General features: G+C 43.3%; 1 protein-coding gene across 4 annotated transcripts in view; it reads right to left on the bottom strand.

Moving 5' to 3' along the window:
* Positions 1-18,666, bottom strand: part of tln2a (talin 2a) — a 204,692-nt gene that overhangs the window by 89,982 nt on the left and 96,044 nt on the right. For all 4 annotated transcript variants that reach the window (XM_079496146.1, XM_079496148.1, XM_079496147.1 and 1 more), the window contains 7 exons: positions 17,924-17,987; positions 16,991-17,095; positions 8,320-8,475; positions 5,271-5,372; positions 3,942-4,018; positions 1,268-1,448; positions 354-467 (listed from right to left, as the gene is read on the bottom strand). In XM_079496146.1, coding sequence (XP_079352272.1) covers positions 354-467; positions 1,268-1,448; positions 3,942-4,018; positions 5,271-5,372; positions 8,320-8,475; positions 16,991-17,095; positions 17,924-17,987 — 799 coding nt within the window. The remainder of the gene's footprint in view (positions 1-353; positions 468-1,267; positions 1,449-3,941; positions 4,019-5,270; positions 5,373-8,319; positions 8,476-16,990; positions 17,096-17,923; positions 17,988-18,666) is intronic.

The following is an 18,666-nucleotide window of genomic DNA, read 5'->3' as shown; positions in this document are numbered from 1 at the left end:
ACACACACACACACACACACACACACACACACACACACACACACACACACACACACACACACACACACACACACACACACACACACACACACACACACACACACACACACACACACACACACACACACACACACACACACACACACACACACACACACACACACACACACACACACACACACACACACACACACACACACACACACACACACACACACACACACACACACACACACACACACACACACACACACACACACACACACACACACACACAGTAAATACGAGCATAATTGTGTGAGTGTTTGCATGGTTATGTATTTGTAAAACAGGTAATTGGGTATATACTGTACCATGTCCTGTCCTAGAGGTGGCAGGACATCCACCTCGTCCAGGTCCACCTGAGCTTGTTGAACAGCCTGCATACTGGTGTTGATGGTTCCCATCAGAGCCTGCTGGGCCGAACTCTGCACACACACACACACACACACACACACACACACACACACACACACTTTGAGACAGGATCCACAACTATTCAAGACCCCCCCCCCCCCCCCCCCCCCCGTCTTATTAGGCTTCGTACACACATAAAGAACAACTGTGCTGTGCTCTGCCTGTGTTTCATGGCCGTCCCAATGCTTTTCCAATGGAAGTCACGTGGTTTGACAAAACACTTGTGTTTGATTGCCCCCCCTCCCCCCATCACACACAACTGTTTGGTCAAACCACGTGACTTCCATTGGAAAAGCATTGAGTCTATACCAGAGACCCCCAAATCCTGTCCGCTCCAGGCTGTCTCTGCAGGTGTTCTTTCTAAAGAAAACATTCCAGCAGGTGATTACTCACTAATTAGGATACCTCGAGAGGAGAGGGAACTAATTAGTCTAATCACCACCGTCTTACCAAACACCTGATTATGGACCTCTAGCCCAGTGGTTCGCAAACATTTTTAATATCAAAGACCCTCAGTTTGATATGCATCAGGTCTCTCTCTCTCTCTCTCTCTCTCTCTCTCTCTCTCTCTAGTAGGAACGTCAGTGTACAGATGGAACCAGATGGATTTGGTTCTAACTATCAATCATGTAGCTGGGGACCCCCTGGAAACCCTTCAAGGACCAGTGCTGTACCCTATACCAGTGGTTCTCAAAGTGAGGTCTGGGGACCCCAGGGGGTTCTTCCCCAGCAAAAGCAGTTAACATAGCATCACAATCATTTTTACCGCCTTATCCATTTAGTGTTTGCTATTAAAAAAACACCAACTGACCAGCGGGGGCATGTGTCCACGGTGCATCTGTCCCATGGTGATCTGCTGCTGGGCAGAGGGCATGGTTCCCACGCTGAGCGAGTCGGTGCCGATGGACCCGGAGCGGATGACGCCGGGCAGCGCCACGGAGCCATGCTCCACCTTGCCCACACGGTTAAACTGCTGCTGCAGGATGGTCGACCTGCACACGCACACACACACACACACACACACACACACACACACACAAATGGTAAATGGTGCATTTATATAGCGCCTTTATCCAAGGCGCTTTACATACAGTAGATTGTGCATCAATTCACCCATTCACACACACATTCATACACCGATGGCGGCGGAAACCATGCAAGGCACCAACCTGCACATCAGGAGCAATTTGGGGTTCAGTGTCTTGCTCAAGGACACTTCGACACTAACTCTGGGGGAGCCCGGGTTCGAACTGGCAACCTTGTAGTTACCATCCAGTCACTCTACTACAAATATAAGCGAATAATCAATGGTGTATAATGTCGAATAGTGGTTTTGATAGTGAGTAATATATTCTGTGGAATATACGCACGCACACGCGTGCGGGAATGCATGATCTCCTGGCAGAGAAACTGACATTAACAGTGGCTTAAAGCCTGATTTATACTGTAACCTGTCGAAAAAACAGCAGATCTGCTATTTTGGGCAGAAAAAGAGACATATAGTGTGTGGGTTTATTCAAGAGAGAAGCCCTAACACAACACAGAAAGCAAGCCAGACAGCATCTCTGCTTCCAGGAAACTAAGCTTTGTTTCAGTGCCTTCCAGTGCGTACTGCAAGTTAGTGAGCTTGTAGATCTACGTTTTTCCAAAAGATTTTGAAAAAAATTGAACAACTTGAGAAATTGCATAATGACTACTTAAACTAGTAAAGAAATGAGAGCAAAATCAGAGGCCATCCACAGTTCCTGTGTGTTGGCAGCATCCAAGACACTTGCCTCCAGTGCTGCACGACAACATCGATAAGATGTTTTTAACTGCAACAAATACTCTCTCTGTCAGACGAGGGAAGCGATATCAACGCAGGCTAGAGCGGAAGAAAATAACTTCCTTTCCGCTCTGCAACAGGCGGGCAGCGCAGATAAATGGACTAATACTCATCTAATCAGGAAATGGTCTGATACGGCCCCTCGCTTTGTCCTCCAATAATTATTATCTCTCTGGAACAAGACCAGCTCAGGAAGCGGTTGTGTCAAGAGACAAGGGCCAGGGAGATGTATTAACTGTACTCTGCTGCAGTGCAGGCCACGTACTTAAAGCTTCTATTAGGCCCATGTTAGTTTTGTGCGTGAATACAATGTTATTTTGTCCAATCTGTACGGTAGCAGTGGTTCCCAAAACCTTGACATTTTTGTTTTTGTATTGATACCGAAGAATAGGAACTTAAAGTATCCTAAATATTAGTTCCATTGATCCAAGCCGGAACACAATCAGTTGATTGATAACTGAAATGAACATGCTCTGAAAAACGCACATGACCCACCCATCTGATCACTTAACACAGCAGCCATTCGGCTGTTGTGTTAAAAGATTCGGAAAAGATAGCGTACCAGTGTGGTAGAGTGTAATACAATATAGTGTATACAATTGGGGTGGTTGTATGGTCTCCCTGCTCTTCGATTGAGACATTTAGATACTGTCTAGGTTGGACATGACCTTTGACAACACCCTGTTTCTGGTTTGACACAAAGTCTGACGTGAAGGTCAAAATTACATTTCTCCCCAGAGCAAGAAGGCAGGCTCTATTAACTCAGTGGTTAAAATGCCAGCACATTTAGGTAAATGCAGCAATACCAATCTGTCAAGTACTGCATTCAATCAAAATGTCACTTGAGCAAAAGTACAGAAGTATTGAATGCATGAAAATTATGCATTATTATTCATTATGCCAGGTTCATTTCAGTGATTTCACAATCACCATATCATATTAGTAATGCATTATTAATGCGTTCATCACATTAATGTTGCAGTTGATAAAGGTGGGCTGACTTTAATGTATTTACGTGCTGCTGGGTAGATTAATCTAGATAATAACAACTCATAATTTATTAGAGAGCATATGTTTTGCATTAATAATCTCTAAAGTTGTCAATTAAATGTACATTTTCCTCTGAAAAGTAGTGGAGCAGATGTTCAAATCAGATCATGCTGTTGGTCAGAAACATCGTATCTCCATGATATTTAAACTTTTTATGTTGTGTTTTTCACCGCACTAAATGTTGTTGAAACAATAAGAAAAAAGGAACTGTTTTGGACATACAAGGTTTCCACCCGACAGCAATCGTATTATGCACCGACAGTGACCTTATTCAATTGCCGCAGCAAAACACACCTGGGGAAATCTACTGGGCAAGGACAAAAGGCAGGGTGATAAACTTCAAGGAACACAGATATTTGTTCTGCCTCTTGGCCAGGTCTTACAGGAAAGAAAGATATTTTGCTCTCAATGTCATTTCTACTGGTTAAACAAAACATTATTTATTTCTCAACAGATTCTGGCCTCAGCGTTGCTGAAAAGAACGTTGGGAATGTCGCAAGCGGTGCCAAGCAGCTACGCTTTTTATTTGCACATACTGTACATACAGATAAAAAAAAAATTGTCCGGGTATGTCTGAAAACCAGGAAGCAAGGGTGTTTTGTCCACCTACTTCTTAGGGGAGACGGATTCCTCCAGCATAGTGGATTCCTCATCACCTTCCAGGCCAAAGCGGTCCTTGCTTTGCTTCTGCAGGACAGGAGAGAGGGAGCATGCATGTTTAGTCCAAACCACACGCTCACAGCATGACACATCTGTTGTGAGTTGGTACTGTACAGTAGATGTGGTTTTTTCCGCGATTTGAAACGTTTTGAAACAGTTTTGAAAAATTAAGAATGCAAGAAAAAATGCTAAAGTTATGATATTGAGCAAAAGAAAGAAGAAAAAAAAAAAAAACTACCTTGAAACAGACCGACCGTCCCTCAAGGGGGGACCTCAGGTTGAAAAACAGTCAACCTAAAAGGATTCTGGGGTTTGCAGATCTGCTATTTTGTGTGTAGAGATCTGTCATAGAGGGTGGTAGGGGGTTGCGCAGACCAAGTACAAAGCCAAAGGTCAAGTTTACCAAGTATTGAGGGTTTAAGTGGTTAAACATTTGCTCAGAATAGTTTGAAGGGCCACCGCCGCAATGGAGGAATTTAGCACAGCTCCCGGTGGAATAACAGGACTGCGATCGGCCCCCGCGGCACAAATACTTTTCTTTGGGCCCCTAACCAACCTTGAATAACTTCACTGGTTGGTATGCCAATAACACGCTGAACAAATAACCATCAAAGAAAAACAGGGGTGTCCAGGTACCCCCAGGGGTCCTTGATGGGGTTCAAAGAGGTCCCTGTGACTCACAGTGTCCAAATGTCGCCCACACGCTTTTATTGTGTCCGCAGTTTTGCGAGCGACTGTTCTCGCCAAACCCGGCCAATGCATTTCAATGAGAATGCACAAAGAAAATTATATCTTTCCCCGCCCAGAGAGGGGGAAAATAAATTTCACGTTTGCGAGTGGAGCATCTGCATCTGCACACCTCCAGTGAGAAAGGTTGCATTCATTATGGAGCGGAGGAAAATCAAGCGTCCGTGCGCTTATGCCTGCGTACCCGGGTTACTAGTGTTAAAGGTTTGGAACCAAAAATGGTGAAATGGAACCAAATGGACCCTCACGGGTCTGCAACTGACCCATAAGGGTCCAATTGGACGCCTGGTGGTCCGCTGAGAACCAGTGCTATATGACACCCCGTTTTCATATAGAAGTCTCAAAATAATTAAAGCCATACATTATGGATCCACCAGATAATGCATGTGCAAATTGACCGCCCAGCGCTGTGCTTCTATTTACTGCAGCTTCTAGAGCGAAGCTGCACAGTTCCAACCACAGACACAATAAGTTCCCCAGGAAGGATATTGATTGGTTCCAATTGTATTCACAGAAGAAATGGCTCCCTCACCTTCTTGAGGATGATGTCGATGTATCCAGCAATAAGCTGAGAGATCTGTTCACCCTCAGTGGTCTGCACCGAATAGTAGCTCTCCTGGTACTCCCCGAAGTCCTGCACGCACGCACGCACGCACGCACGCACGCACACACGCACACGCACACACACACACACACACGCGCACACACACAAAAAACTACAATTCATGGTGGGTTGAAGGGCTTGATACACTTGGTGTGTCGCACCTCGGAAATAAGCGATCTACAAGCTCACAGCGAGTCACAGCACGGCGTGATGTGCCTTGTAGATCTGCTATTTTTGGTGTGCAAAACCGGCACACAAGTATAAATCCCCCCACAATAGTTATACTGTAGGACAAGGAACCACTGCAGTGACAAGCCTGGGTTTTCCCCAGAGGATTTAGTGGAAGGATGAATGTGTATCTACTGTATAGAACCAGTTGTTTCACACACTACATACTCTGTTGGGTGACGTCACACCACTGCAGCAGACAGTTGTGGTCAAAATAATCTAATAACAGTTACGAGAAGGCAGACTTTATGTCGAAAACAGCGCAGGGAAGCGAGAACTCCAGAGACTGAACATTTTACTGCTCTATGTACACTGTGGTGTGCACATAATGCGTGCATCGCACATCGTGTCCTAGGAATCGCAAACTTGCCGGCAGCGAACTGACAGTGGCTGAAAATTGCAGCCCCCTCCAAAAAATATGGATATATGTATGTTTGAATAACCGAATCAACTCTATTCATATATTTCAAACGGGGGAGTCGGCGAGAGGCATATGTCTAAACTTCAAAGCGTTCGGTCGAGTCAACGTGGAAGAAAAAAGGACGAGGGGATTAAGAGAGAGGATTAATTCAATAGAAGGCCGGTGAAGACAGCATGATGTACCTGATCTCCAAGATTAAATCCCCTGTTGCACATTGACGGCGGGTGTCGACACAAAGGAGAGTTATTGACGAACCAGACAAAGGAGTCTGTTCAATAGCTGAAGTGTGCAAGAGAGTGTGACTAAAGAGAAATTGTATGTTTGGATGAATGTTTATGAGTTATGACCATTGTGGAAAAGTTGAATTGCTGCAACTAATGTGCTACTCCAGCTAGTTAACCCATTTAGGCCTGACCTCAAAATAAATAAAAAATCTTCTAAATCCTCGTTTTCTGAAATAAATATTTTCAAGATTTTTCAAAAATCGCAGACCTACAAGCTTGTATGAGCTTGTAGATCTGCTATTTTTCAATAGCTAAATTACAACATAATGTTTAAAACACCAAAAGGGGTTCCCGCCCAAAATGGGTTAAGATCCACATATATAATATATAATATGAGGATTTAAAGATGCTTCTGGTTCTGATTGAGACTTAACTTATAAAGAGAATTCCCCTTTCCGAGTTCTGCAGCATTGATAATTGTGTCTTGCCTGCAGACTCCAGCCCCTGAATCGCTAGGCACACCGATTAAAACATTCTATATGATTCAAGGATTTGGTGTTGCTGTCGTTCTTCTCAGTTGGAATTCCAACTGGGCCAATCAGCGTCCTTTGAAGTCGACGATGGAACTCAACAGCACGGAAAGGGGGGAAAATGTTCGGAAAGTACATTTCAGAGAGCTCTCGGTTTAATATCATACAGTGCTCCTCACATCAGTAAATGTACAAACAGTCAGTGTAGATACTCATCAGTGAGCTGTTCACGTTATACATCTAGTTTAAGGGTACACTGGCTAAAATGCCTGTATGTTCTACCTGTGGGTTAAGTTATGTAAGTTTTGTATTTGTTTTACATGCTTTTATGATTTGTATTGCCTGTTGTATCTCTTGTATGTTAACCCCGTGTATGTATCCCGATGGACCTGAGTCTGCTAATAAAGTTGAATTGAAAAATGTAATCATCAACTAACACTGCCATTTTCATCTTAAAAAATTAATTAAATTCATGTCTAAACATAATTGTCTCCACCAGGCCGTGGAAATATCTGTCCGATATTTCATATTCCATCCTAATTGGCTATAATTGGCTTTCACAGTTTGCAAGATTGCCCCGTTTTGAACAAAAGCCTCAAATCATGAACACAGCATGCAATTTACGTGAAATCACACATTTCACACATTTTCTTACTAGGCTGAGGAATATATCCCACCCTTTTCACATTGGCCTGTTATAGCGCCACCAACAGGTTGATTTTTGCAAAACACATTTTTGGAACAAAATGCCTCAAATCATCCAATTGCCATCAAAGGCGTATGAAGAAATGGCACCCTTTTCACATTGGCCTATTATAGCGCCACCAGGAGGCCACAACCTGACCTGGCCTGGTGGAGACCTGTGCCCCGAGGGGCACTTTTTCTAGTTATTAGCTGTTTTGTTTCATGATGATGTACATGCATAAGGATACTGTACGAAACTAGCTGCAACCTGTAACCATCACATTGCAATGTAAATCAGCGTTGTGGTAAGGTTAGAATTGTTGAGAATTTGGTGACTGATCAAATTCTGTGACTGGTTTGTGATTGTTCTAGGGATTAACTAATCTCTCAATAACATATTCCGAGCTGCTCTACTGAATCTGTCGGCAGGGGCTTTGAGAACGTGTGTACATTGGGGATTAGTGGAATGAAAACATAAGCGCCCCACAGGAAGATGAGGCCAACATCTTCTTATCCACATTATAGTGGGCCCAGAGGCAAATTCAAGGAAACAAACAGCGGAGGGCTGTTTTTTCCTTTATTTTTTGACGATGGGTTCCCAGATTGGGGATTAACTAATCACTTCATCTCAGAAAACAGCTGCAATGGGAGCACTTTTAGACTGAATATAATGAAGTGAAACAAAATGTAAATTCAGGAGTGTCATGTTAACTTGTGTTAACCTTGTATCTTCAGGTGTATACTTTTTATTGATTTATTTTTCACAGGATTAATGGCCTACTTCGTCGTACAATAGTCTCAATAACGACATCTCATATCTTGCTCAGCTTCTTGATCTTTGTATTTTTCTGTGCGTTGGTGTCTGGTGTGTGTAGGAGGCAGTCTCTTACCAGAGTGAAGCTCTTGGGCGAAGCAGCCCACCTCTTGACGGTGGTCAGCGGCCACTCCTGGACGACGTCTTTGGTCTTCTCCTCCACCCTCATCACTGACTCTTTGGTTATCCCCAGAAGACGAAGCACCAGCTTATTTTTACTCTTCATTTTCTCCTGCGCAACACAAACACAATGATCTTTAGTCTGGCAGAAAGGCAAGTGGGCCCGGCCCCTGACACACGACCCCAGTGTGGAACACCCAAGCACCCACTGCAGCAGGCGCAGTACACCGTGAAATCGTCAGTGTTCATTTAGCTCAGTGAGCACACAGATATAACCAGATAGAGAGATTCTGTGCATTTGTGCGTTTTCTTACTGCACTTGGCAACGTTGCAGCGCAATGCCTTTTGTCTTGCATAGCTCAACACTTACAGAAATCAAATTATGAAATGGCAAAACAATAGCACCGAAAATGTGTTTCAACGGAGAAACAAACCAATCCAGTCTCAATTTCTATAAAAGTCGATTTTGTTTTTGACAATTGAAAACATGACATATGACATGAGTAATGTACCGTATCGGCAGGGCATATAGTGGAGAGGATGAGAAATTGTTCCAATTATTTCCCACTGTAGGTTTATCCCATAATGGCCCACTAGATTGTTTTTCTCTTAAGTTGAACATGAGTTCATGGCCACTACAACAGCACAACAAATGAATAGCAGCAACTACAGCAATAAAGACGGGAGGAAAAACGACAGCCCTTACAGCGTGAGAAAAAGGGTGAATTCCTGCTGTAGGTTTAGGCGCGATTCATACTCCTATTTTAGAGCCGAATAAAAGTCGGTTTGGCGCTGTAGAGCCTACAATGTGACGTCATGTGAGGTTCGGGGGGGCGGGTACCGTCCTAAAGTCTGCTCTTCTGTGCTACTGAAATGTTCTGACGAGCAGAAATAATTTCGGCACTACAGCGGTAAAATAGGAGTATGAATCGGCCCTTAGTCATCTCAAGCCTGAGTTGTACCTCGTTTGTTGTACGAACGGATTGCTCGCCGGAAATAGCTGATCTACATGCTCACATCATGTTGCGATACGATCATGCGACACGCTGTGAGCTTGTAGATCTTGTATTATCGTGTCTAATCAAGGTGAAAGACATCTTTCCCCATTAACAGTACAGGAATAGAGCACACGCGCACACACACTCACACCTCACATCATCTTCTCCCTTCCATCTGCAGCTGCCTTGTGACTGACACCTCATGATGTGATGAAGTGTGAGTAGGAGGAGCACAGAGATGGACATTAGCAAGGAGGAAGAGAGGGAGGAGAACCGCACACGCACGCACATAGGCACACACACACGCTCTTATCCAGAGTCCCTTACAAGTGCCAGATCAGAATAGGCAGAGTAAGCCGGTGGTTACTTAATATAGCATCACGATAATTTTAACCACTTTATCCATTTACTGTATATGTTGGCTATTAACAAAATAGCAGATGCACAAGCTCACAGTGCGTCACTTTGTGCCATGCTGCAAGCTTACATCGGCTATTTTTGAAATGTTTCGAAAAATATCGAAAATGTTATCTTTTGAATATGTTTTATTCTTTTGTTTAACATAACTACTTCTCTTCTGGGGGTCCCTGGCAGAAAACATTTTCAGACGGGGGAGTCCGTGTCAAATGGTTTGTGAACCCCAGATTAACAAAAAACAGAAAAACATTACAACAACCCATTCCCAATGTCAATAATTGGCAATCAGATGGTTTCTCAACACTATAGTTCCTTGCACAGCGTTGTTGAGGTGACAGGCCAGTAGGAGGACATTGTGAGCGTGTGAGCGTGTGAGCGTGTGTGTGTGTGTGTGTGTGTGTGTGCATGCGCGTATGGACCAGCAATTGTGCTGAGATCTTACTACACACACAAACCATCTCTTGGCTTGCATTTAAGTGCTGTTGGAGACAGCCTCTAACCAGCACTGATAGAATATTCACAGCGAGATGAATACGACCGACACCACAGCTTCTGTTTTCACCCCGTCAGCACCTCTCATCTTTGTCTCCTCGCTTTCCCTTCAGCGTTTGTTCTCTCTCTCTCTCTCTCTCTCTCTCTCTCTCTCGCTCTCTCAAACAGATGGGTACAAGATGGCGACAAGGGGACATGGCAGGTGCAGACTGTGCCACAAGCGATTCCCACATGGTTTTACACCATGTGTTCAAATTCTACCTTCACACCCCTATATACAGTACTGTGTCAACACGTTCCCATTCCTGCTCGACATGGTTTAACACTTGGACTAGCTTAAGTGTCACTTACTCAATGCACATGCAGTTCTCACATTAAGCTCACTTCAAGCTCATCTTCATATACTTGGTCCTCAATAATGTGCATTCAAAGATGGTACCCTTTCTGTCTACTCACTCGGTGTCTCATTGGTGGGCAGTTCAGAAACCTGCCTACCAGTGACATCATCGTTGGGGTTTCCCCGCTAATAGAAACTACAGGCTCGCTTTTCCTGGAAAGTTAGTTATGGCAGGTTAAAGGGACACTTCACCCTTTTTGCAAAAAAATACATGTTAATGACGTTTAGAAGATTTAGAACACTTTCCTGGGGGTCTTTGTGTGTGTAATATGTGGTTTTAGATATTTTAGATTGTAGCAGTGAGCCCAGTGTCTCTGATGTCATGGACACTGGGCTCACTTACTTCCTGGACTACATCAAGGACTGTCTAAAGAGGACAAGACGCGAAGACCGTACGGGCGGCGCCATGTTGCTTATGGTGCTCCATGGAAGGAAAGAAACATGCGCAGTTGAGACCAAGGAAGCTGAACGCGGAAGTGTTGGCTGCATATAGCCCATTGCGCATGTTTCTTTCCTTCCATGGAGCAACATGGCGTCGCCCGTACGACGCCATGTTGTCTTCGCGTCTCGTCCTCTTTAGACAGTCCTTGGACTACATGTTGTCTCAGTAAGACGGCCCTCCCCCTATCCACAAGAATCTAAAATATCTAAAACCACAAATTACACACATAAAGACTCCCAGGAAAGTGTTCTAAATCTTCTAAACGTCATTAACATATAGTTTTATGCAAAAAGGGTGAAATGTCCCTTTAAGCCACCATCCACAGTAGAGAATGACAGGGATGAGGAGTCAACACAACCCCACAGGTTGTGAGAGTGGTTTAGTGTACACCATGTTTGTAATTGATGACCAAACAGGCAGCGATAGCCACAGCTGCAGTGTGGGCCCAGTTCAGCAGTCATTTGACCAAAAAGTACACCGTTGGTGATTGATTGATTGATATTTCGCACTGCAAAAATAGCCGATCTACAGGCTCACAAGGTGTTGCACGACTCGCACCGCGGCGGGCTCTGAGCAATTTTCCCTATGCAACAAATTATAATTCTGTATAATTTAAACTGATGATGGACACTAGATCATGTAGACACCTGTGTATTTTGGGTCATTTAGTATGCTGTTAATTTCTTGCCCCACCTTCGCTCTGTGGCCACAAATGCTGCTCACAACAAGACAGCAATGATCTGGCACAGAAACCAGCTTGGCACTGTCATCCTTCAACACGTGGAGCTCAAGCAACCCGTTGCCAGGAAGTAGTCTAATTTTTCTGTCAAAGCTCTGCGGCTGACAGAGGCTATCTGAGGTGACAATGGGCGGGGAAAAAAATGAAAAAGAAAAGATGCCGTCGTCGACAACTCCACAAACAGAAACACACACTTTCCAGTGGAGATGCACCTGGCTGCTGCCAGGAGGCTGCTGCTCATGGCAGCTATAGCCCCCCACTAGAAAGAGTCATCTGTTAGCAGTGTGATTACATTGCAGAAACATCTTATTTCCATATTACTACTTTTTGTCTCCACCAGGCCGAAGGCATGGGGAGAGAGTATGTTTTGCACTCCGTCCGTCCGTCCGTCCGTCCGTCCGTCCGTGTGTGTGTCCGTCCGTCCGTCCGTCCGTCCGTCTGTGAACAGCTAATCTCCGGCACCGTTAACCCGGTCGATGCCAAATTTTGCACACACACTCCCTGGATGCCAACGATGAACCTCTGCCCCAGAATTTCCAGAACGGCCTGTTATAGCGCCACCAGGAGGCCGCTTTGTGCAAAACAAGTTTTGTACACCTACAGATTTCGTCCAAACATCACGCAAATTGGTACACAGTCTCTCTAGAGCCATTCAACAAAATGGGTCTTTCAGATTTCTCAGCCAAGATTGGCTTCCAAAGTTCGCAGGAGTGCTCAGTTTCAAACAAAATGCTGCAAATCATGAACACATTGTGTGATTTCCGTAAAAGTGTGCACGCACATTCCCACTAGGCCGAGGAAGAAATGCTACGTGAACATTTTCAACTCAGCCTCATGGTGGTGCTATAACTCACCGAAAAGTGTTTTTACCTCTAACTGCACGGATCTGTGGATAACTTTGTATGCCAACTCCCTAGAGGCCAAGGAAAAACCTTTGCCTGGAATTTTTCACATCTGCTCTTTATAGCGCCACCAGGAGGCCGACATATGTAAAACACATTTTCTAATATTACTTCTTCAGATTTTATCCAAATTTCACGCAAATCGGTACACATGCTCTCCATGTGTGATCAAGACGCGTTTGTTTGATTTCTCATAATCCACCTTCATTGCCTACGATTGGCTTCTAAACCTTTCAGGAGTAGCCCGCTTTGTACAAATTGCCACAACTACTCAACACAGCTCCGATTGCGGTGAAACTGTGCATGCATATTCCCACTAGGCTGAGGAAGAAATGCCACTTGACAGTTTTCAAATCAGCCTCATGGTGGCGCTACAGGCCAAGCCGCGTCACACACACACACACACACACACACACACACACACACACACACACACACACACACACACACACACACACACACACACACACACACACACACACACACACACACACACACACACACACACACACACACACACACACACACACACACACACACACACACAAAACATGATTATATTACTCCTAAACATTTTGCCAAACATCACACACACTCCTATCCTCCTGGTGGAGACCTGTGCCCAGAAGGGCATTAACTTAATGCCCCAATGCCATACTACAGTGTCACACTAAAGTAGTAAATATAACCGATCTACAGCTATTTTTAAATCTGAATTCTGAAAAATAACAGTTTTGGACGTAAGGTTTCCACCAGACAGAAACTATATTTATGGTAATACTCATTACTCATGGCCTTGGTTCACCCTCAATCTCCCAACATCCCTCACTCCTAGTCCTCTCCACTCTTCTTTATACTTTGTGCCTTGATTTATAAAATTCACAACACCTTTTTATACGATATACTGTATAGTGCAACATTAATGAACGTGCAATAAAGCGTCTTTCGTATAATACTTTATCTGTACGTTTTATTCTGACCATCTTGCGGTCTGCCTCTGCACTAAGGTACGGTAAGAAAGATTACAATTGATATTGCACCTGCCCCCGCACGGAAAAGGTTTGAAGGAAAATTCTAGAGGTCTGGGCCGCTACTCGGCTCTCACATTCCCTCAAACATTTCTGTTGTGTCTGACATCAGTACATGATGACAATCTCCATATGTGCATTTGGTTTATGTTGTGTCTGACATCAGTGCATGTTGATATCATCATGTGCATTTAATGGGGACTATGTGCATTGGACTGTATGTATATGTGCATTGGACTTCATGTACCTACAATTATGTATTATGTGCATTTATGGTTGATCTCAGTCTCCACAAAGAAACGGTATGGTAAATGGTGCATTTATATAGCGCCTTTATCCATGGCGCTTTACATAGATTGTGCATTACATTCACCCATTCACACACACATTCATACACCGATGGCGGCAGACACCATGCAAGGCACCAGCCAGCACATAAGGAGCAATTTGGGGTTCAGTGTCTTGCTCAAGGACACTTCGACACTAACTCTGGGGGAGCCCGGGTTCGAACAGGCAACCTTGCGGTTAACATCCAGCCACTCTACCCCTGAGCCACCGCCGCCCGGTATGGCCCTTATGTGGACCTAGGACTTAATGTAACCAGCCTGAGAGGTCCATGATGACGTCAGTAGTCACGTGCCGCACAAGGGAGAAGTCTCCCTCAATGCTTTCTGCCAGGAAAACTTGGCCACCAAAACATAGTCACCAAGTGGACCTGTAAAGGGTTCTATTTGTACACTTTTCTTTTCGGCTGTTCCCTTCAGGGGTCGCCACAGTGAATCATCACCCTGTCCTCTGCCTCCTCTTCTCTCACACCAACTAACTGCATGTCCTCTTTCACTACATCCGTTTGTACACTATTAGACTTAAAGACTCAGGATTTTACTGTGTATTTAGAATATATGCCAAAACAAAACAGGTGCATATTTTTATTTATTTCACTTCAAGCCCAGAACAGATGATTTTTTCTTATTTGACATCTGGTTGTCCTTAAAAGCATTCCTTAAAGTTTAATGCTCAGGTGGAATTGGATTCTTTCCATGAGAGTTAGGAATGCTTGCAGTATGAGATGAGGGTCAACAGGCAGGCAGTGGTGGGATCTGGGAAGTAACTAAATGCATTTACTCAAGTACTGCACTAAAGTACAACTTTGAGGTGCTTTTATTGTGCTTGATGATCTCCATTTCTTGATACTTTATACTTGTATTTTGATGCCAATGCTTTTGTACTATTACTCAAGTACATTTTGAAGACAGGACTTTTACTTGTAATAGAGTATTTCTGAATTGTAGTATTGCTACTCTTACTTTTGTGTGTGTTTTATATATATATATATATATATATATATATATATATATATATATATAATATATCACACCCGTGTGAAGTGAGGGGCGCTCTTATCATCATACATCGTCATGACGTAAAATATACACTATGCCTATTTGCTCAGACACTATGACATACCATTCACTGTCAAATAATAAAATTGTCCATTCATTGTCAATGAGAATAATGTTTTTGTGTAAAACAAAAATAGACACTAAGGTGATTTGCTCAGACACATATGACGTAAATTCTCCATTCATTGTCAATGAGAATTTAATGTTTGTGTAAAACGAAAATCTACACCAGCGCCCCTAAAAAAAGCAAACTCGGCGATATTATCATTTTTATCCTCAATATGTACTTTGCTCAGCCAATCAAATCATCTCAATTCCGTGCTCAGCCAATCAAACCATTGCTATTATTCACACAACACACAAAGCTGGGCATAGGAGGAAAGGACTCATTCCACAACTGCCTACACTAAATGCAGTATAACTGAGAGCTGCCTGTGTTAAAGTCTTATGTTCCGCTAGAACCGGCCAATTTCCGCAACCTGCCAGCTATAGCGCCTTCACACTTAAATGTCTTTAGCAACATTGGAATGGAATGAAATGAGTTTCCCCTTTGAACGAAGACATGTCTGCTGTTGGTCTGAGGAAGAGCGACCAGATCAAAACGAGTCTGTTGATTTTCTCCCAGGGGAGGTAATTAAATCAATTAAAAATGATTTTAAATATAAAAAGGACATAACAGTGCTGGCTGTTTTCTTGTTTCATTGTACAGTTGGGACTTTAGTTTGAGTTAGTTGTACAAGTGCAATAATTAGTAAGGTCAACTTTATTTTTTTTCAACCAAGGTTCAAGTTTTAGGTTGTTATTAGAGAAAGTAAAAGATAAGTGTTAATTATTTTTCATTTGCTGCTTCCTTTCGTTTTTTTCATCATTCTAACCTGACTCCGCCAGATTAGGGGCATTCGAACATGGGGCAAAATATATTATGTATTATCTTTACACAATTTTATAGTGATTTATTTTTTTATTATTTACTATAGTCCTACTAGACCCCAGGAAATTACATCTGGCCACAAAAGATCACAGGATCTACTGAATGTGAAGGGGGGTACTTTGGCTGCCTGCCATACCGTGTTGTATGGTTCAACATGACTGTCAGTTTGTCACCCTCTTCACATTCAGTAGATCCTGTGATATTTTGTGGCCAGATGTAATTTCCTGGGGTCTAGTAGGACTATAGTAAATAATAATAAAATTATCACTATAAAATGGTGTAAAAAAAAAAAAAAAAAAACCTTATTTAGCCCCCCTGTAAAAAATCCCTAAAATCGCTAAAACGAAAGAAAGCAGCAAATGAAAAAAAATAACACTCATCTTTTACTTTCTCTAATAACAACCTAAAACATGAACCTTGGTTGAAAAACTAAAGTTGTCCTTTCTAAGTTTCATGAATTGACTCGTTTTATTTTAGTTAATCAGGTCGGTCATCATATCGATATCGGCACTCTTGGCCTGTGTAACAACAGGTAAACCCTACTGGAAACTATTACTGCAATATATCGGTATCAGTCAATTTTAAGATTTTTTTTTTGTGGCTTTTTCTGCCTTTCTGCCTTTATTGATAGGTTGAAAGTAATTTGACAGGAAATGGGGAGAGAGATGGGGGGAAGACACGCGGCAAAGGCCGTCGGGATCGGGAGTCGAACCCGCGGCACGCCTTCAGGCTGGCTCTGCAGCCTAGGTGCCCAGACGGTTGAGCTAACCGTCCGGGCCGGTATACGTCAATTTTACCATGCAAATAATCAGTAATCAGACATCGGCCACAATCTCCACAGTGTGCATGCCTACTAGAGATGTTTCTCAGCTGCTCACCTTAACCAGGAAGAATGAGACTCCGTACGTCCTCAGAGACCTGGCCAGTTTGACGTACATCACTTTGGCCTCGATCTCTGTCATCTCGCCACAGATTTTATGTTCCTGGGGGGGTTAATATGAGATTAAATAAATACCTTAGCATTATTATACTGTACCTGCACAACAAAACCCTCAGTGTGCATTGAAAGCCACTTAAGTTAATTTAGTACCGGTAAAACATTTACCCAAATGAGTAGATTTGAACTCCCAGGGTTATACATCGACAGAGACACTGATAATTGTACTGTGTGATAATTGTACGGAGATTATTGCTGGGAAAAAAATGGGGCATGGGGAGAGAGTATGTTTTGCACTCCGTCCGTGTGTGTGTGTGTGTGTGTGTGTGTGTGTGTGTGTGTGTGTGTGTGTGTGTGTGTGTGTGTGTGTGTGTGTGTGTGTGTGTGTCCGTCCGTCTGTGTACAGCTAATCTCCACCACCGTTAACCCAGTCGATGCCAGAACGGCCTGTTATAGCGCCACCAGGAGGCCGACTTTTGAAAAACACATTACTCCTCCAGATCCTGTCCAAAAATCCTGCAAATCGTTACACACTATCTCTATAGTCATGTGTTCAAGACGGATCCGTCCGATATTTCATATTCCATCCTAATTGGCTAACGTTTGCAGGATTGGCCCGTTTTAAACAAAAAGCCTCAAATCATGAACGCAGCGTGCAATTTACGTGAAATCTCTCACGGACTTTCCTACTAGACTGAGGAATATATCCCACCCTTTACACATTGGCCTGTTATAGTGCCACCAACAGGTGGATTTTTGCAAAACACATTTGGCCTATTATAGCGCCACCAGGAGACCACAACCTGACCTGCCCTGGTGGAGACCTGTGCACCGAGGGGCACTTTCTCTACAGTAGTTCCTTCTTAAATCCCACCTGGAAGATTTTCTTTTCGGCTGCCTTCTGCTTGATGTACTCTTTAGGAATAAACTCCTTCAGGCTAAAGGAGAAATTGAATGCACGTAGAGGTTAGAGGTAGAGGTTTATTCATACATAAAATCATATGGTCCCTGGGTTTTCTATTGCAAGCATACAAACTCAAAACAAACAGTCACAGAGTGTGATAAAGCTGTGGCTTCCCTGTGCAATCTGGAGCTATCCATAGCAAGTTAGTTCGGCTACAAATAGACTAGAAGCTTGTAGATTGTCTATTTTCGTTGTTTGAAAAATAAAAATCACACTCATGTGAAGGTGAGGGGCCTTTTGTGAAGATGTATTTATATTGACCCACATGCCGCCTGAAAGTTTTGAAATGTTTCAATACATGGCTTTTGAAGAAGTTAATTAAAGTCTAAGGACTTTAATGTTTGTTCAGGTCACTTAACTCACTCTACACCGATAGTGCCTTTTGACGCCTCCCGGTCCAAACGCCCTCTCGCCGAGTTTGTCTTTTTATGCCTTTATTAATATCAATTGATCACGGTTCACAACTGTGTCCTGTACACGCTCATAATACTCGGTGCAAAAAATAATAATAATAATTCAGCTGGCTTAAGCGGTCTATGGGGACGCAGTTTTTTCAGGTACAAAATGCATGGGTGAATTAAGCAGCCGTTACATAGCGATAATTCACTTCCTGACTTTCAGCTTCAGAGTGAAAGGGCTTTCAAACTGAACGG

The sequence above is a fragment of the Electrona antarctica genome, assembly GCF_951216825.1.
Source record: "Electrona antarctica genome assembly, chromosome: 3".
NCBI lineage: Eukaryota > Metazoa > Chordata > Actinopteri > Myctophiformes > Myctophidae > Electrona > Electrona antarctica.
This window is presented reverse-complemented; position numbering and strand designations above follow the sequence as displayed.